The 21,277-nt window shown below is 39.6% G+C and overlaps 1 protein-coding gene across 4 annotated transcripts in view; it reads right to left on the reverse strand.

The window, feature by feature from the left end:
- Nucleotides 1–2,992: 2,992 nt before the first annotated feature.
- LOC145353107 (E3 ubiquitin-protein ligase DZIP3-like) overlaps nt 2,993–21,277 on the reverse strand; it is a 162,553-nt gene continuing 144,268 nt past the window's right edge. For 3 of the 4 annotated variants that reach the window (XM_080203475.1, XM_080203474.1, XM_080203472.1), the window contains exons 33-36: nt 13,796–14,167; nt 8,558–8,581; nt 4,692–4,810; nt 2,993–4,225 (exon numbers count right to left, since the gene is read on the reverse strand). In XM_080203475.1, coding sequence (XP_080059601.1) covers nt 4,124–4,225; nt 4,692–4,810; nt 8,558–8,581; nt 13,796–14,167 — 617 coding nt within the window. In that variant the 3' untranslated portion in view covers nt 2,993–4,123. The remainder of the gene's footprint in view (nt 4,226–4,691; nt 4,811–8,557; nt 8,582–13,795; nt 14,168–21,277) is intronic. The other variant, XM_080203473.1, reaches the window with a different exon arrangement.

Raw genomic sequence — 21,277 nt, forward strand, 5'->3', positions numbered from 1 at the left:
GGGAGGGTTGTGGAACAAAGAGATCTAGGAGTACAGATTCATAACTCCTTGAAAGTGGAGTCACAGATGGACAGAGTGGTGAAGAAGGCACCCGGAATGTTTGGTTTCATTGGTCAGAACATTGAATACAGGAGTTGGTTATACAAGACATTGGTGAAGCCACACTTGGAATACTGTGTACATTTCTGGTCACCCTATTATAGAAAGGATATTATTAAACTAGAAAGAGTGCAGAAGAGATTTACAAGTATGCTACCAGGACTTGATGCTTTGAGTTATAAGGAGAGGCTGCATAGAAGGCTGAAGGATGGTCTCATAAAATAATGAGGGGCATAGAGCAGCTAGCTAGTCAACAACTTTTCCCAGAAGTAGGGGAGTCTAAAACTAGAGGGCATAGACTTAGGGTGAGAGGGGAGAGATAAAAAAGGGTCTACAGGGGCAAGCAATTTTTTCACACAAAGGGTGGTGAGTGTCTGGATCAAGCTGCCAGAAGTAGTAGTAGAAGTGGGTACAATTTTGTCTTTTACAAAGTGTTTAGACAGTTACATGGATAAGATGGATATAGAGGGATAGGGGCCAAATGCGGGCAATTGGGACTAGCTTAGGGATTTTAATAGAAAGGACAGCATGGACAAGTTGGGCCGAAGGGCCTGTTTCCATACTGTAAACCTCTATGACTCTATTGCCTATCCGGAGCTTGGAAATATTATAATGGCAGCTCTGTATCTCTGAAAAAAGCACTCTGGAGATGCTAGTATTTTAATGTATTACAATGAAATACAAGCTCCCAATTAACATTATCCTCTTTTCTACCGTAAAATAGGGTACAATTTGCGGCATAAGTCTCATAATGTTCTATTCATAACATTGCTATGATTATTGTTTTGATGATCTTAAAGGAGTGCAAGGCCAATAATTTTGCCCTGGCTATGATGATTGCTGTCATCACAAAGCATCCTAAGGTCAACAGAATAGCTTTGTCCTGGTTATTGCATTTATTTGTGTCACAAGTAGGTTTACATTAATACTGCAATGAAGTTACTGCTAAAATCCCCTAGCCGCCACACTCTGGCGCCTGTTTGGGTACGCTGAGGGAAAATTTAGCATGGTGCATGGTCTAAGCTCACATTTCATTGCATTGTAGGCGGTTCCACCTTTCAAACAAGGGACATCGAATTGAAGACTCAGTGACCTCTAAATATATCTGTGGGGCAATTCAAAGAAGAAACAGGAAAATCTTCCTGGTCTCCTGACCAGCATTCATTCCTCAACACCAAAAATACATGATTTGCTTCTCTACTGTAGTGTTGTTGGGACTTTACTGTCCACACAATAAGAGTGACTGCCTTTGAAAGAGTAAACCTTTGGCTGTGAAATATTGTGGGAAATACAAAGGGCACAGAGAGTAATTGGAAGCACATTTATTCACTTTGTGAATGCCTAAAGCTACAAAGGCAATAATTATAGGAATAACATTAAACATTCAGTTAGGGATTTATGTTGAAAACAAGACGTTCCACTTGTATGGTGCCGGTAGCGGAATCAAACATTCCAAGATGCTTCATTGGAGCATTACAAAACAATGTATGCCATCCAGCCATGTAAGGACATTTTCAGTCAGATGGCCTAGAAGTTTGGCCATAGAGGTGTGATTATGGAATTTTATAAAGAAGGGAAGCGAGGTGGCTAGGCAAAGAGGCGGAGGGAAGGAATTCCAAATTTGAGGGCCTCAGTAACTGAAGGCACAACCAGTTGTCATGGAACGATTAAAGTTGAAGATGGGAAAGAGGTCAGAATGTGATGAGAATCAATAGGACAGAAAGTTGTGGGATTGGTGCAGATTGCAAGGATTGGGCTATGTCATGTAGGAACTTGAAAACAAAGATAGAAGTTTTAATATCAAGATGTTGCATCAGAAGAAGCCAATGTATGCCTGTGAGCATAGAATTGTTGCGTAAACGAAACTAGCTGCAAGTATGCTCTGAGCAGAGTTTGCACATTCTCCCTGCGTCCATGCGGGTTTCCTCTGGGTGCTCCGGTTTCTTCCCACAGTCCAAAGATGTGCAGGTTAGATTGATTAGCCATGCTAAATTGACCTTCATGTCAGGGGATCAGCAGGGTAAATATGTGGGGTTACAGGAATAGAGCCTGGGTGGAATTGTGGTTGGTGCAGACTTGATGGGCTGAATGGCCTCCTTCTGCACAGTCAGCATTTTATGATTCTATTCTAAGATAGCAGATGAGCAGCAAGCTTAGAATGATCTCAAGTCAATTGAGGGTATAATATTGCAGGCAGCCAGGAGTACATTGGAATAATAACATTTCAAGGTGCATGAATGAAGGTTAAAACTCTCCTTCCTGATTACATGGTCACCTATCCCCTCCTCCCCACTTCACAGCTTTCGCCTGAGGGAGGGGGAATTACATTGCATCCAAATGGACAGCATCCACTTTCACTTCTCTGGCCCAAAAGATGAAGGGTTAATTCACCATTTTCAGTAGCATCACACTGTGCAACATTTAAATGCATTAGAACATGGAACACTACAGCACAAACAGGCCCTTCGGCCCATGAGTTGCGCCGATCACATCAACACCTACCAATCTATAGACCTATCTATAACCCCCAATCCCATTAAATTCCATATACTCACCCAGAAGTCTTCTAAAAGACCCCAGCGAGTTCGCCTCCACCACCACTGACGGCAGCCGATTCCACTCACTCACCACCCTCTGAGTGAAAAACTTACCCCTAACATCACTTCTGTACTTGCCTCCCCGCACCTTCAATCTGTGTCCTCTCGTAGCGACCATTTCAACCCGGGGAAATAGCCTCTGAGAATCCACCCTATCTATTCCACTCAACATTTTATAAACTTCTATCAGGTCGCCTCTCAACCTTCGTCTCTCCAGGGAAAAGAGTCCCAGCTCCCTCAACCTAACTTCATAAGGCATGCCTCCCAGTCCAGGCAACATCCTTGTAAATCTCCTCTGTACCCTTTCAATAGCTTCTATGTCCTTCCTATAGTGAGGCGACCAGAACTGCGCACAGTACTCCAAATGAGGCCTGACAAGGGTCTTATAAAGTTGCAGCAGTACCTCCCGATTCCTAAATAATAGTTCCTAAGTTGCATTCTGCAACTTCATCCTTTAGGTTTGGTATGAAGTGGTAAGATATTTACAGAACAAAATAATTAGGCACCTAGTGAGTTCAAATATATTTACTGCTTCTAGTTCACAATGACTATGAAATGTTCCTTCATGTGTGCTGTGCCTGATGGGGGATCCTTGACTCCTTGTCTGTTGATGCTTCATCCTCAGTCAAAACAGGAATCAAAACAGTGGGGTTGGAATTATACTGAACTGCATGCAAGACATCTAACCAACTGAACTAACTCACCCTCTATGAGATGCTAATGGCTTCATTGCAGTGAACTTTATCAATCTCTTTGAGAGAATTTATATGTTAGCCATAAGATTGTTTAAAATTTGTGGCCCATGTTCTAGCAGAAGTAAATATTGAAAAGGTGAACCATGTGTGCCACTTTGAGGAGCTGAGACTAACCTACTTTGTTTCTTATAAAGTTAAGGCAATAAGCAAATATGATGCAAAACACTTATCAAAATGGCTTGGGGAAAATATTTCACAGCATTATCCCCAGGCAGGCATAAGGTCAGCGAGATGGACAGAGATTTTCAACATCATGCATTAATATATAAAGTTCTTGGGCATTATCATACTCGGAGCCACCCAGAGGAATCCTCATACTTTCCTCAAACATTATTATGTGAGTTAGTCTGCTAAAGAGAATGCATGTCTTAGGTCTGGATTAAATACTGCGCCTTCCATAGGATTGCATCATTTTTTGAGTTCCTACATGTCCAATGCTCTCACATTAGCTATATGCTATTGTATATATGCTAATACATGTGACAATAATAAATCAAATCAAATCAAATACTGGAATATTCATTACCTAATGGAATTTTCTACAGATCACAATTGTAGAATTGATAAACTGATGATGCGTACAGTGACTGCGTCCATGTGATTTGCTTCTTTGAGCATAATTTGTTGGTGTATGAAGAATAATGTATTTCCAAGAATGAGAACAAACCAATTTCATGTCTTCACTTGTCTCATTTCACTCTTTCCTATGTTCATGTCTTCATATATTGATGAGTCCATCTGTGTTTCTCTTGATTTTCTTTGGCAAACCTGTTTCTTTTGAAACAAAATAAACTTGTCAAAAAATGTTACCCATAACCCACAAACGTCATAGAATTTCAGAAGGTATTTGTTTGTATGGTAATTATAAATGGAATTATCTTAATATTTGATAAGAACATTAATAAGAGCACTTTCTAATAGATGAACCAGTTCAAGAAGGCAGTTCACCACCACTGTCTCTAGGTAATTAAGGATGAACAACAAGTCCTGGCCTTGCCAGCAGTACTCACATGGCATGAAAGAATAATTTAAAAAATTTAAATTAATTAGTGAGTAAAATGCCACTAAGTAATACTGGCCACCATAATGTTTTCTCATGTGTCAAACTAATTCTCAAAATTTACCCATTCTTTCCAGTGATTGAGATGGGAACAGATGATCATGATATTATCAACTTTACTAAAATTTCTGTATAAACACTCCTGGGTGTGTAAGATGAAGATAGTGCAGGCCAACTTACCCAACAAACCAATGTAAGCACCGTCATCATCAGAGCATATACCATAAGAATCACAAACATTGCAAGAAGTGCATTTTCACTGATTCTGTTTGGGTGCTCATATGTTCCATTCCCAGCTCCTTAAAGGTTAAAATAAATTACAATAAGTTTTTTTGTTTACGAGATCATGTAAATCAGTGCACATCTGTAAAGCATTGCTTCCATTTTCTTTTATGAAAAACGAACGAAGGTCTTTGTTGGCACAAAACATACTTAATTCCAATAGTAATTATAATTATTGCAACTCAGTAAAATGCTCTGCCATGTAGGAGCATATGTATCTGCCAGGTGTGGAAATTAGTGTCAAAGCGTTGGGTTCTGATGACTGGTGGCCAAGGACTTCTGGCAGTAGTTTATTCAATACTCTGAGCAGTTTTACCTGCTTCGACTCTGCCCACGCTCCAACATGTGGCTCTTTAAGTATCATAGAATCATACAGTGCAGAAGAAGGCCATTTGGCCCTTCGAGTCTGCATTGACCACATTCCCCACCCACACCTTATTCCTCATAACCCACTGCATTTATCCTAGCTAGTCCCCTTGACATGAAGGGGCAATTTAGCAAGGCCAATCCACCTAACCCACACAACTTTGGACTGTGGGAGGGAACCGGAGCACCCAAAGGAAACCCATGCAGACATGGGAGAACAGACAGTGACCCAAGCCAGGAATCGAACCCAGGTCTTACTCACAGGTCACTGTGAGGCATTATCATGTGCTACCCGGTCTATATCTTCTCTGTTGAGTTGGAAAAATCTGTGGTACTGAGATGTAACACTGCACACACAGTAACTTTGTGCAAACCATTTTGTAACGTACAGATTGAACAGGCTAACAATATATAATTATTTACTATTCATAGGGTGAAACATGGATTGAGCTGTTGCAGCTGCTGTACAGCCCAACATGTCTCTTGACTGATTGCCAAGGTGTCTGTGGACATGGTAATCAAAGTGCATTTTTCTTCTTGATCAGTGTTCCATGAGGGCACCACTCACCAGTAAGAGGTTTGAGTTTGGGTTACAAAAGAGCCTTAGTAGTAGGAGTTGTTATCCTGGTGTGCCTGGAGAAGTTGTGCTCACCAGGACAGACCCTGTTGCAGTAAGTTCTGTAGGCTGAGGAGTGCAGTATTGTAATCTGTGTAATCCCTGGCATATTTCTGTAGAAGATGCTTGGCTGAGCATAGCACCCATTCTGCCAGGCTGTTGGACTGTGGATACTGGGGACTGCTTGTGATTTGCTCAAAGTCCCACGTGTGCACAAAGTTTTGAAATTCGGTGGAGACAAACTCAGTATTGGACGCTGTGGGACCTGCAAGGAAGCCCACTGCTGGACAGGTACTGGATCCTGAAGAGAGGGAAGTATTGGATAGGAAAGATCTGGGAGCCCAAGGAGGGCAGTGAGGCGGTTTGGGGAGTGTTGTTTCGGAGGTCTGACAGAGAGGAACAAAAGGAGTGCATTACCTTGGGGTTGGGGAGTGGCAGAAGTATAGTGCGTCCTATGAAAGATATATCCCCAGCCTTCCCATTTTTTAATCATTTTCCTTAAAACAGGTTTGTCCATTCCTGCCAACTGTTTTATGGTGTGGGCAGTGTATTATTCCAGTTAATTGACTTGATAACAAGCTCAATTGGCCATTATTTATTTAAAAATGGTGGTCAGGCACTGACTTTGGGACCCACATACCCACCATGTTATGGGGAACAGCCCGTGGGTGATGGCGATGGTCTTGTCACCCCTAGTATTTTACATGCCTCTCCCCTGAAAGCATGTCTGGTGACTGGCCACAAATCCAGCCCTCAAGTTGAAATTCCACTAGAATTAAATTTAAAACTGTAGCAACTTGTGGGAAGGCACCAGAATAAATCACTGTGAGACCTGCCAGAATGTTATATAAAAAAAGCCTGCTCCACAATGTCCTTAACAGAGGCAACCTGCTACCCCCCATTTGTTCTGACCTATATGTGACTCTAGTCAGAAACTGAGGTTGATTCTTAATGTTTTAAAGTTTATTTATGAGTCACAAGTAGGCTTCACACAACAAAGAAGTTACTGTGAAAATCCCCCAGTTGCTGCACTCCGGCCCTTGTTTGGATACACGGAGGGAAAATGTAGCATGCCCAATTTACACATCTTTGGACTGTGGGAGGAAACCAGAGCACCAGAAGGAAACCCATGAAAACATGGGGAGAATATGCAAACTCCAAACAGACAGTGATCCAAGTGGGAATCGAACCCAGGTCCCTGGCGCTGTGAGGCACAGTAAAAAGTCTGACAACACCAGGTTTTAGTCCAACCAATTTATTTGATAATAGACTCACAAGCTTTTGGGGATAGCCCCTTCGTCAGGTGAATGGAGAGTTCTGGCCTGTGAGTTCTGTGAGGCAGCAGCACTAACCACTGTGCCACCGTGCTACCATTCTCTGAAGTGGTCTTACTAGCCAACTACTCAGTTTTAAGAAATGCAAACTTTGCACGAAAGCCCAGCACCACGTTCTCAGGGACGTACAAGTGGAAAATAAATTACATCTTGCTAGCACAACCCAAGTTCTGAGAATAAATACAACCGTTTTGATTCCGTCTTTTGGTACAAGCCCACATAATGGTTATAACTTGAACAGAGATATGAATTACTATAGCCTATTATCAAACAGAAAAGGCTAGTTCTAAGGAAACCACGTCCAGAGCACAAAAGCAGAGAAAATTGTGAGATTCAACGTGCAAGAGGGACAGAACTTAAGAGTATCACTTTGAACTAAATCAGATAAAGTTGGTAAGAGATGGTAATGCTCCACTCAACTCTTACAATTTGCTGTAACCACAGTTTGTGGGTACAGCTTCTTCACAATGAATAGAACCTGCTCCCAACCATGAACTCCTACATAGGTTCTATGACTAATAAAAGGGTCCTTACACCAATTAAACAGCCAAGCCACTCAATGGTCACTGGGGATTATCATCTATGCAGTGCTGTCATTTGAAATAAGTAAAGGTATTACTAATCTTGTTTATCTAATTCTCCCATGAGATTCCTACATGCTGAAGTTAAATAAATAATTAACTACAAAAGTAGTCACACAAAATTTAGATCTTGAGCTTTAAACAGTTTAATTAGTCAAACAATCTTTGTTTGGACATTGAGCTGAGATCCTCAGACCTTGAGTTTCTAGAAGTGACTGCTGGAGGTACTGGCATACAGCGTCTAATATGTCTGCAGAATACTCCTCAATATGTCTGCACAATATTCTGATATGGTGGCACAGTGGTTAGCGCTGCTGCCTCACAGCGCCAGGGACCCAGGTTTAATTCCCAGCTTGGGTCACTGTCTGTGTGGAGTCTGCACGTTCTCCCAGTGTCTGTGTGAGTTTCTTCCAGGTGCTCCGGTTTCCTCCCACAGTCTGAAAGACGTACTGGCGAGGTGCATTGGCCATGCTAAATTCTCCTTCAGTTTACCTGAACAGATATCGGAGTGTGGCAGCTAGGGGACTTTCACAGTAACTTCATTGCAGTGTTAATGTAAGCTTACTTGTGACACTAATAAATAAACTTATTTCCTTAATCTGTTGTTTTAAAATAATCATGTGCTCGATTAATTTAAATAAGTTAACACCACCATTGAGCTAGCTAAGAAAAATAATAAATTCTTTAAATGCGCTTCACTATTATTGCCAACAGTCATTTCTAAAGTTTGAACATTTACATCCATTATTATGAACTAAATATAGATCTGTTTCAGACAGGAGTTGTACAGAAACTTTACATTCTTATGAAACATTTCCAAATATGCTTTTTATCTGATAGCTTTTCTTTCCTGTATGATGTATTTACCTGATTTGGGAGGTTTCCCGTATTCTGAAAAAGAAATGTATACAATTTTCAATGTGGTTTGACTTGAAATAGTGGAAGATTAAGGAAAATGTTAATGAACAGTAGAATCAACAGTCACAGCTCTTGTTCACATACAGTGAAAACTGTTCAGATAGTTCACAGCAAGGCATTTCAATAATACATAACTACTGGTACTTTTTGATTTCTAACATGTCTGAAATCTTTCAGCATTTTTGCCTCGACTATAAATCATGGGTCTCTCCAATCTGTCATATACTTTATCATTTTATTGATAATGTGATTGAATAAATAACTGTGCTGTAATGTGTGCGATAAACTGCTTTGGAGTTTCAACCTTATTTGTTATAGTAAAATGAACCTTTCACAGAGTACCAAGGTTAACATAATCACATTCATAAGCAGGAAATTTCATTAGTACAAGTAAGGATATCATTTTTTAAAACTATCCAGTCATATAATCACAAATCACAATGGGCTGAAAGGTCTCTTTCTGTGCTATAAGCTCTATGACTCGACAACATACTAGAAAACATCTCCAAGAAAGCTGATAACAATAAAATGGTTTCATTCTTTTCACCCATATGGTACCATTATCGCTTTTATATCGGAAGATTGTGGGTTTTAAGCACGGCAGCAGCAACTCAAGCACAGTATCTAATATTGAAGCAGTTGGGTGAGATACTTAGCTAAGGCAACATCTAGTCTCTCAGATGTTGCAAAATATCCCATAGTGCTCTTTGAAGAAGAACTGTGGGTTTCTCGAGCTGTCCCCTGGCTAACATTTATCCCTCAACTGAAACTACTAAACCAAATTATTTACCGATTTATCTCTTGATTGTTTGTCACACTTGCTGTCTGTAATCTTATTGTCATGTTACAACGGTAACTATGGTTAGAATTTTACTGTCCTGCCCACCACAGGGTGGGAAGGTCCATTGACCTCGGGTGGGATTTTTTGGTTTCGGGCCATAAAATCTCATTCTATATTTCAAGAGTACTTCACTGCCTGTGGAGGTTGTTTGGATAAGCTACTAATGTCAAAGGTGATATATAAATATAAGTTCTAATTGGGCAGCATATCTGTTGTTTCCCAATACTACTGGGAGCTTGATAAAAGATGTTACAAGAAAAGCACAAGGAATCAATGCACTGCTAAATAAATGAGTTATGATTTTAGTCAAATGGGATCGACAGGGTGGCATGGTGGCACAGTGGTTAGCACTGCTGCCTCACAGCGCTAAGGACCTGGATTCAATTCCAGCCTTGGAGTTTGTACATTCTCCCCATGTCTGCATGGGTTTGCTCCAGGTACTCCATTTCTCCCCCCACAGTCCAAAGATGTGCAAGTAAAGTGGATTGGCCAGCTAAATTTCCCCTTAGTGACCCAAGATATGTCGGTTAGTGGGATTAGTGGGGAAAATATGAGGGTGGCATGGGCAAGATGCTCTGTTGGAGAGTTGGTGTAGACTCGATTGGCCAAATGGCCTCCTTCTGCCCTGTAGGGATTCTATGATACATTGGCCCATACTATGCTATCACCGTAATGATGAGGTTAATAGCTCTCACTTTCATTTATGCACAAGTGGTAAAGCAAATTCGAGCGAGGGCAAATACATGATTAAATGTTTAAACTCATAAACTGCTGTCCAAGTCACTTTGTTCCACTGTTAGTTTGATGAAAGCAGCATTTATCTATCTCACCATTGAAATGTATTGAACAAAGAAGAAATGGAAATGGTTGAGAGGTTCTAGATGTTAGATTTCCAGATCACCAACAACCTGGTTTTCCCATGCCAATACTATTGTGAAGAAAGCCTCCTTTTTCACATGTCTAAGGAAATTGAGCATATCCGCTATGACTCTCACCAACTTTTGCAGGTGCACCATAGAAAGCATTCTTTCTGGTTGTATCACAGCTTGATATGGCTCCTGTTGCTGCCCAAGACTGCAAAAAACTATAAAAGGTTGTGAACGAAGCCCAGTCCATCAATCAAACCAGCCTCCCATTCATTGATTCCATCTACACTTCCCGCTGCTTCAGAAAAGCAGCCAGCATAATCAAGGATCCCACGCACCCCGGACATTCTCTTTTCCACTTTCTTCCATCAGGAAAAAGACACAAAAGTCTGAGGTCATGTACCAACTCAAGAACAGCTTCTTCCCTACTGACATCAGATTTTTGAATGGACTTACCTCATTGATCTTTCTCATCACCCTAGCTATGACTGTAACGCTATATTCTATACCCTCTCTCCTATGTATCCTATGTATGGAATGCTTTGTCTGTATAGTGCGCAAGAAACACTTTTCACTGTGTACTAATACTTTTGACAATAATAAATCAAATCAACTCAAATTAGTGTGAACTTGCTATACTTGCATTGTAGGTATGATCTAAACTTGCCACCAAAAGATAAATCGTATCAGTTTCAGTCTAAATACTCTTTTAAACTACTTAAAAGCGTAAGTTAATTACTGCCAAATAATTTCATTGACACTGAAAATTAATAATTAAAAGTGTGGTTTCTCATTCCTTCAGGCAATAATTGTCAGAAATTTAAAAAGTCAAATTTATTTGTTTTTACATTTCTATCTCTCAGTCAAATCTTTCTGTCCTTCCATGTGCCTCATTTGGCATTGAATGTATCTTCTTTAACTCACCCTCCTTTCTCAGTCTTTACGCTAGTAATTTTGCATTCTTTCAATCTGACTGGCTAAGTTGTTTGCCCTGTTCACCCTGGTCCCAGATGTTCAGATTCCATTGCAGTGCCTTAATCAGTTTGCACTTCCAATCATGCAAAAATTATAAAGCCTAAATATGCAGGGGATACTGGGGGATGCCCTACCACATCAAATTATGGCACAGTGTGTCCTTTCACCTTCAGGAAATGAATTCAAAGTCAATGCAGACTTGTGCAATCTTATTCTGCTCTCTCTGGTGATTGTAAATTCTTATGTTCATATGTTTTGGGCTGTCTCAACCTAGTTAATAAAGGCAATGGGATGACAACATTGTAGCACAAACTGGTAGTATCACGGAAAGGCCAAAATATGATCTAACAATAGAATCATTGTTGTGGTGAAGTTGTTGTATAATTCTGAAGTTAGGATTAAAAATCTTTGCTTTTTTTTATTCGTTCATGGGACATGGGTGTCTCTGGCTGGCCAGCATTTATTGCCCATCCCTAGTTGCCCAAGGACAGTTGAGAGTCAACCGCATTGCTGTGGCTCTGGAGTCACATGTGGGCCAGGCCAGGTAAGGCCAGCAGATTTCCTTCCCTAAAGGACATTAGTGAACATGGGTTTTTCCGACAATTCACAATGGTTCCATGATTATCAGTGGTTTCTTAATTCCAGATAGTTTTTTACTGAATTTAAATTCCACCACTTGCCGTGGTGGGATCTGAACTGGGTCCTCAGAACATTAGCTGAGTTTCTGGATTAATAGTCTAGTGATAATACCACTCGGCCATCATCTCCCCAGTGCAATTGAATGCAATTGTTTGAAAGTTATCTTGTATCCTACCTACTTCGTTCTATCAGCCGTTGATGCTGACAGTGGAGGTGGCATGGTGGCATAGTGGTTATGCCAGGGACCCGGTTCCATTCTAGCCTTGGGTGACTGTCTATGTGGAGATTGCATATTCTCCCCATGTCTGTGAGGGTTTTATCCAGGTGCTCCGGTTTCTTCCCAAAATCCAAAGATGTGTAGGTTACATGAATTGACCATGCTAAATTGCCCCTTAGTGTCTCAAGATGTGTAGGTTAGGAGAATTAGCAGGGATAGGGCCTGAGTAAGATGATCTGTCAGAGAGTTGGTGCAGACTCAATGGGCCGAATGGTCTCCTTCTACACTGTATGGATTCTATGATTAAGAGTGGTGGAGTATTCTAACATTTCTCACTTTGATAAACAATTAATTTGCCTATCTTTTCTAAAAATAATCTCAATGATTGTTATTTAGTTTTATTTAGCTTTTGATTTGATTTGGCTTGATTTGATTTATTATCGTCACGTGGATTAGCATACAGCAAAAAGTATTATTTTGTGCGTACCATACAGACAAAGCATACCATTCATTGAGAAGGAAAGGTGAGAGTGCAGAATGTAATGTTACAGTCATAGTTAGAATGTAGAGAAAGATCAACTTAATGCAAGGTAGGTCCATTCAAAAGTCTGACAGCAGCAGGGAAGAAGGTGTTCTTGAGTTGGTGGGTACATGGCCTTAGACTTTTGTATCTTTTTCCCGAAAGAAGAAGGTGGAAGAGGGAATATCCAGGTTGTGTGGGGTTCTTAATTATGCTGGCTGCTTTGCCAAGGCAGCAGGAAGTGTAGGCGGAGTCAACGGATGGGAGGCTGGTTTGTGTGATGGATTGTGGTATAGTGATGACATTTTGTAGTTTCTTGTGGTCTTGGGCACAGCAGGAGTCATTCCAAGTTGTGATACAGCCAGAAAGAATGCTTTCTATGGTGCATCTGTAAAGGTTGGTGAGAGCTGTAGCTGACATGCCAAATTTCTTTAGTCTTCTGAGAAAGTAGAGGCATTGGTGGGCTTTCTTAACTATAGTGTCGGCATGAGGGGACCAGGACAGGTTGTTGGTGATCTGGACACCTAAAAACTTGAAGCTCTCGACCCTTCCATGCATTTTGGGCAGGGTTTTACAGCATCACTCATCTCAAAACCATAAAATCCCACCCGAGGTCAATGGACTTTTCCATTGTCTGCCTCTCTCCCGCTCTGATTCTTGTGGGGGGCAGAATGGTAAAATTTCAGCCAGTGCTTTCACAACAGGGTAAACTTAAACTATAATTTGTGAATGTCACACAGCGATGTCCAAAATTCTGCATATACAATGAATATTTGCTGACTTATGTTCAAATAGGAGATTTGATAGAATTTTTGAAACCACAGCCCAAAATGGATTTATCTAAGATATTTCTAATTAAATAGCTACAATCACTGATTGTATAACAAGTACCAATGCGTTCTGGCTGCTCTGCTTATGCTTAAAAATGAGGTACAATGTTGGGGTGGATAAAAAATAGCCTGCATTATATCTAAACATTTCTGCATTATTTTGGTAATTCTGAATGAGATTATAGCATCCCAAATTGTTCTGCAGTAGTGACAAAAAGATACCATGGCTTAACCAGGTCGTTATTCATTTGGATGAATACAAAAGCTCAACAGTTCCAAAATAAAATAGTGACTCTTACCAGCAATGTTGGTGCCACTCCCTCTGCCTTCTATTGGTGGAGGGAGTATAGTTCTAGTTACTTTACAGATGTACAAGCCAAAGTCTGTTTTTTGCAAGTTTATAATTTTTAGAACGATTAAACCTCGTTTTAGATTCCCAGAGAGACTGAACAATCCTTCAGAACTATTGAGAATTGTACTCGTGTTGAATATGGGAAATCTCTTTGAAGAAATGTGGAGCAAATCACGTGGTTCACTTTGGTTGACTTGCTTCATCCAGTACACGTCAACCTCATCTTTATCCCCAATGTCAAGTTCAAAAGCGCAAATGATGGTAGCTGAATGCCCAGGTTCAATGCTAAGATGCGAAGGATACTGCTTTATGGGAATCTCTGTTGAGATAAAAGGCAAAGAAAAGAACAATCACTTGAACTGTTATTAATTTACTGATGATCAACAAACACATTTTTGTTTGATTATATGATCAATATATTGAAAAGTAATGTGTCCCAGAAAATGAAATCAGAACTTACAGATTAAGGACGTCTAGATATAAGCTTCAAGCATTGGAAAGATTAAGTATACTTGCCCATTTCAATGGTAGAATTTCTTCTCATTGTAGTGTGACAGGCCACATTCTAGCTTTGTACTTATATTTCCTACGCTGATTTGTATTGTTTCCTCCTGCCCTTGTAAAGTACAAGGCCGGGAAGATTATGTGAAGACTCTTACTCTCTGAAACTTAACTCCACTTCCTCTATTGACGGCTGTTTCTTATGATAAATTAAATCCCAATTAAAGTAAAATTTATTTATTAGTCACAAGTAAGGCTGACATTAACACTGCAGTGAAGTTACTGTGTGAAATCCCCCTAGTAGCCACACTCCAGTGCCTGTTCAGACTGTGGGAGGAAACCAGAGCACCGGGAGGAAACCCCCGCAGACACAGGGAGACTATGCAAACCTCACACAGTGACCCAAGCCGGGAATAGAACGCAGGTCCTTGGTGTGGTGAGGTGGCAGGGCTAACCACTGTGCCACCATGCTGCCCCTTATTCAAACAGTGGGTGTATCATACATCTAGCATTGTAATTTTAGCAAATTATCAACTGTGAAATAAAGACAGTACTAAGTACATTTAATTCTTAATTTTTGCAGATAAGATAATGATTAAGATACATGCAAAGGGCACAATTATTTAAAGCTAATCCTCTTCAGTAGTTTCTAATAATAATTGCAAGTTCGGGTTTGAAGTCAATTATCTTCTTTTATTGGAATTCATCCAGATCTTAGTTAATATGAAAGGAGAGGCAATTATGTAAAAACATAATTTCACAGGTAATTTCTGATAATAATTGCAAGTTAGGTTTTAAAGTCAGCCCTACTAGGACTCAGTCAAATATCTAACCAACAACTAGAATTGCCTACATTCTATAGCTTTAGTCACACTGACAGTTAAAATCATGGTTTGTCATTTTCACCAATGTTGAAGTAAGCAGCAAGTGGGCTGAACAGTAATATCTTAAATTGCTGCATTAGGAAAAATTCATTCACATTTTGATGTGAAACCGACATCATACCTAAACATGGTAGTGTAACATGGAGATACACAATGTATTTAAACATTCTGCTTGTTTATGCTAAAGCTGTTTATGCTGTTGCAGGTAAGTTAGTACTTGCCAACTATAACTTAAAAGTAACCTTAGCTGCAAATAAAGAAATGTTTTAATACTCCTTAAAGTTCAAATATTCTATGTATATTTAGCATCTGAAGTTTACAGATTTCAGCCCAAATATTATGTTATTGAACACACACACACACACACACACACACACACACACACACACACACACACACACACACACACACCACCGCCCCCACCCCCCCCACCCCAAGTGAGGTAAGCAGGTTTCACTTGTAATTGAGTAACATGTTTTTCGCTGATTTTTATGTTTATTCCACATTTCATTGCAGATAACTATTCAACTCATTGTCCAAATATGTGTGGGTTACGTCGATTGGCCTTGCTAAATTGACTCTAACGTCAAGGGGATTAGTAGGGTAAATAAGGGTCACGGGAATAGAGCCAGGGTGGGATTGTGGTCAGTACAGGCTTGATGGGTTCAATTGCCTCATTCTGTAAGGATACTATGAAGGGCTGGAAAATGGGATTAGGTTGGATCGCTACTTGTTGGCCGACACAGATATAATGGACTGAATGGCCTCCATTCATGGTTGAAATTTCTATGATTCATCTTGAGCTCAGACAGGTAGACTGAGCTCTTGACCAATTTTGGAGAGGGGTCTTTAAACAAGTGTTTGCCATTTTATCAGCATTTTATCATGGGTGGCACGGTAGCACAGTGGTTAGCGCTGCTGCTTCATAGCTCCAGGGTCCTGGGTTCGATTTCTGGCATGGGTCATCGTCTGTGTGGAGTTTGCATGTTCTCCTCGTGTCTGCATGGGTTTTCTCTGGGTACTCCGGTTTGCTCCCACGGTCCAAAGATGTGTGGGTTAGATTGATTAGCCATGCTAAGAGATTTCCCCTTGATGTGTAGGTTAGAGGGATTAGTGGGTATAATAGGTAAGGATATGGGGGTAGGGCCTGGATGGGATTGTGTTTGAAGCAGACTTGATGGGCTGAAGGGCCTCCTTCTGCACTGTAGGGATCTATATGAATGGGGCCTAATGCTTATTATGGCATAACATATATTTCATGCCTCTTTGGAGTGTGAGAATAGCCCTGTGAAACTTGATCTCTTTGCCGCTGTTTCACGGTGAATAAGTTGGCAAAGGAGCTACAATTCTGCCCTCTATACTTTCATAACCTTTTAACCAGTAAATTTACGAGTTGACTGTTACTTTGCAGCAATTGTCTCCTAATTTAGACAATACTGTTGTTACCTAATTATTATTGAAGTGTATGAAGTTGAGAAGTCTAGGTAGAATGGATAAGAAGGCTATATTCCCCTTTGTTCCCCTAGTTATGGGGGGCCCATAACTAGTGGCATAGATTTAAGTTAAGAGTTTGGAGGCTTAAAGGACAATAGAAGGTGGTGGTGGGGATCTGAAACATACTGCCTGAAAAGGTTGTGGAGGTAAAAACCCTCATAACATTTGAAAAATACTTGGATGTGCACTTTAGGTATGATTGGAGCTTCCCATCAGTCACCTTTGTTCCAGAAACAACCTTGGTCTCTTCAATCTTTCTTCATAACTAGAATATTACAGTCCAAGCAAATATTCTCCGCATCCTTTTTAAAACAACCATGTCTTTTCCATATAGCAGTGAGCAGAACTGTATGTATTACTTCAGCTGTGGCCTGTCCAGGGTTTTATATAATTCCAGTGTAACTCGCCAGCTCTTATATTCCAAGCCTTGGCTAATTAGGGCAAATATTCCCTATGTCTTCTTAACCGCATTATCTACCTCTTTAGCCATGTTCAGGGAAGTGTGGACGTGCACTCCCAGGGCTTCCTGTTCCTTCACATTTCTCGGCATACTACCGTTTATTGTGTATTCCCTTGTCTTGTGAGCTTTCTCCAAGAGCAATACAGTCAAACTCAATCCTATCCACATCTGATTTTAAAATTTGCATGTGAACACTAAGGTTGTTGATCAGGAATCAAAGTCAAAATTCAACCAATTTCTCTCTCTTTCTCTTTGACTGGGACACTGAGGACTAACGTAGTACCCTATCGTTACTGAGGGTGAGATCAGTTAACTTGGCATAGATAACCTGCAGCTTTTCTGGTTTGTATGACTGAGCTCCTTACAAGCTGAACTATCTGAGCCGTCAACCGCGTCAAGTTATTTTTATCGAGTCTGAGAATCATTGTCCTATGATTTTGTCAAAGGCAAGTTTAAGGTCTTGATTACTTCAAGTTAATTTTTTTTACAAAATTATTCACACAATATCTTAATTTTTTAAATAACTGTGGCTAAGTTCTGTACCTTGCCATACATTTTTAGTTTTTAACTTGATGAAGCTGAACTGAAAGTATGAAATCATTGGAAAGGGGGTTATGAATTTTAAGTCTAAATATTAAATTAAAAATTTGCTCCTTGTTTTAAAGTATCTCTTGACTAGCAATGAGTTAGTGTCTATGTTATCAGAGCTCATCAATAGTCACATGTTTATCAACTATTGTCATAACCTGATAAGAAATAATAAAAAATCATGAATAAATTATTATTTTCTTTAGAATTTTAAAAGCTACAACATTTAACCTGCAAATATAATGATATTTATTAATGATAATGATCTCACAGCAAAGTGATCAGAGATAGTCTTTGACTTATACCACTCTTGTCCTTCAGTCTTACTGCACATGCCAAATTTAAGCAAGAATTTCATATATTCCTAGTCACTCAGGGATCTCTGATTATTCAGATTAATTTAAAAAAGGGACATCTTATAAATGCTACACATACAAAATGAGTGCAGTTGTTGTAGAACAAATGAGTATGAAATGCAGGCAGAAAAATCTGTGTTATGCCTAAACCTCATCGGGCTTTGATTCAGACCCTGACCCCAGCTATGCGCATGCAGACTTAAAATGGGCACGGATAGTTCTAATTGAAAACATCCCAAATTAAAACCCCCACCTTCCACCCTCACTTCAGTGATAAATTAATAATAGGAGAAAATGCTGGTAGCTTCAACAATTCTTATCTTATGACTGCATTAAGTGCCCAGGGGGACTGCTTGTGGGCCCACTGCATGCCAGAACAGAGCAATAGCACGGTGCTAATCCCAAGAGGTGTGTGATGACCCACTGAAGGAGTTCTCACTCTGCATTACTATGATGTACTTTGGGATACGTCTGCTGGGTTAACTGGCACATTTGCATCAGTGAGCAATCCAAGTAGCCTCATAGTGACTCAAGGGTGAGAGCATAACTACAGGGCAAATATAAATTCAAGTGCTAAGCAGTTGAGGTAACATGTAAATAAATTCAAAGAGACACAACGTACAAAACTTGCAAGTTTTGACTAATGAAAAGTGTCATTGCTGAAAAATCTCTTGAGAAAATCCTGGTCACATGAATAACCCTGACACCTGACTTTAGCTTAGACAATTAAAATAAAGTCTAACACACTTAAAAAAAAACTCCTAAATAAAGTAAAAGTAAAGTTTATTTATTAGTCACAAGTAACGCTTACATTAACACTGCAATGAAGTTACTGTGAAAATATGGATGTTATCAAGTATTGTTGATAAAAATTAGAACTAGAATTAGAATTAAAAATCAGAATTCTTTTTATTGTTATTTTATAAATAAAACATGACATTTTCGATTAATCTACTATAATATTTTCAATAGAGAATATTCATGGTATTCAAGAACGGATTTGATATCAGGAATTTATGTGAAAATGATTGAAAAGACAGAATGACAGCAGCATTCATATAGAACTTTGATGCCAGCCAGTTACAGTCCTGTCTGTATCCATGACTCTAAGTGGGAGACACTGACATTGAAATTTAAGGAGTGTGAATATTGCAAACGGCCTTATCGAAAGGTGGATCTGCTGAGAAATAAAAATGGCAGATTTCCACTCTGAATCAGCGCGTTTGGAAATATTTCCACAACTTTTTGGAGAAAATATGAATTGGGATAAACCATGATCAGAAAAGTAAACATGATGAAAACGGAATTGTGACACATGAATGCCTTGAGAAAAATCAACATGTTCATATATTCACCATAATACACCTTAACGGATCAATGCAGTGCTGAACTAGTTTTGGGGCTTTTCAAAAGCTGTATGTTGATTTAGTTTTTGAATCCTCCTAGTTCTCTATTAATTTTATTTCTCTCTGACTTTTACTAGTTTAGAAACTCCTCCAGAAGAGAATAGAGGAAAATGTATGTACTCAGGTTCATGATATGAACCACCAGGTTAAAGTCCAACAGGTTTATTTGGAATCATGAGCTTTCAGAGCACTGCCCCTTCCTCAGGTGAGATGACACAATGCAGGCATCTCGACATCATGCAATAATTAAACTAGCAATAGTCATAGGCAGGTCAGTAATAATAATAATAAAATGTTTTAACGAACAACAACATTCCTCAGATGTATCTTTTGATATCATACATATCTAAGCCTACAGTTCCCTATCACAGTGCAGGAAAAAATTACAAGTAGACAGTTTGCTCACTCCTACCTTTGCAGTAGCTAGGTTCACTCTCCATGGCCAAGTAGAACAAAATATAAATTCCTAGAGATGTCACTCCGGTTAGATGCATTTTAAAAAATGTTGAGACTACTATTGTCACTGATTCTCACCAGCTCTTATGAAAAATAGTTAAAGGTCGCAAAGGGTCTCCCAGCTCAGTTGCACTGAATCATCTTCACTTCTTTACAAAGAGCTTCTGGTGCGTTTAATGTTCACTTTTCTGTTTACTAATATGAAGGGTAACAATAGTTAACCGATTAAACAGCAAAGACAAAACTACCAAAAGATTCTCAGTTCTTGTTTGGAACAGTCAGATATAAATTACTAAGTACCACAGGTGACAGGAAGTAATGGGCGTACTTAGAGAAATGGTAAATTCTCAGTACAGGAATTGCAACTACCACCCCTCTATGAATTAAAGTTTGGCAGTGGCCAGAGCTTGCATCTGCTCACAGGTTAAAGCGGAATCAAAGCTATTTGGTGTTTAATGCTTTAAAAGATAACTGTTAACTATCATATCTCTACAGCAAAAGAATGAATTGCAATTGAACTCCATCTTTAATATTAATAAATTACAGCCAAACTGCTCTCAAAAGCTCAGCACATGTGAAGTATCTTCAGAACGTAAATTTGGGTTGCTTTTGAGAAAAATAATTGTTCAATTATAAGGTATTATCAACACAGTGCTTTTCTAAAGTCATGTTCTACGACCTGCTGAGCAGGCAAGAAGAATGAGGGTGATTCAATTGTTCCCTCTTTGCAGTTCTACACAGAGTAATTCACTTCTCTTGCGAAGTGAAGCAATGTAAATGTAAATTTCAACGTAAGTATGTTTTAAGATAATGTCAATGCTGAAATTCAGAGACTGTATAGACACTTTTTCTTTATTCTTTCATCCGATGTGGGTGTCACTGACTAGGTAAGCATTTGCTGCCGTTCTCTAATTGCTCTTGAACTGGTGACTTTGCTCGGACATTTAGAGGGCAGTTAAGAGTCAACCTCATCGTCATGGGTCCAGAACATATGGAGGCCAGACTGATTAAAGATGGCAGACTTCTTTCCCTAAGGGGACAAATTAATGAACCAGATGGATTTTTACAACAACGATAGTTTCATGGTCAACATCACTGAGACTATCTTTAGAATTCTAGATTTTTAAAAATAATTTACTTTAAATTTTGCCAGCTGCCATTGAACTCATGCCCCCCAGAGCATTAACCTGAGCCTCAAGATCACTAGTCTAGTGATATTACCACTATACTACCATCTCCTCTTAAATACCAAGGCTCATTTAATTTCACTCGGAAGATTTAACT

The sequence above is a fragment of the Carcharhinus amblyrhynchos genome, chromosome 15 (assembly GCF_965287045.1).
Source record: "Carcharhinus amblyrhynchos chromosome 15, sCarAmb.v2.hapA, whole genome shotgun sequence".
Lineage (NCBI taxonomy): Eukaryota > Metazoa > Chordata > Chondrichthyes > Carcharhiniformes > Carcharhinidae > Carcharhinus > Carcharhinus amblyrhynchos.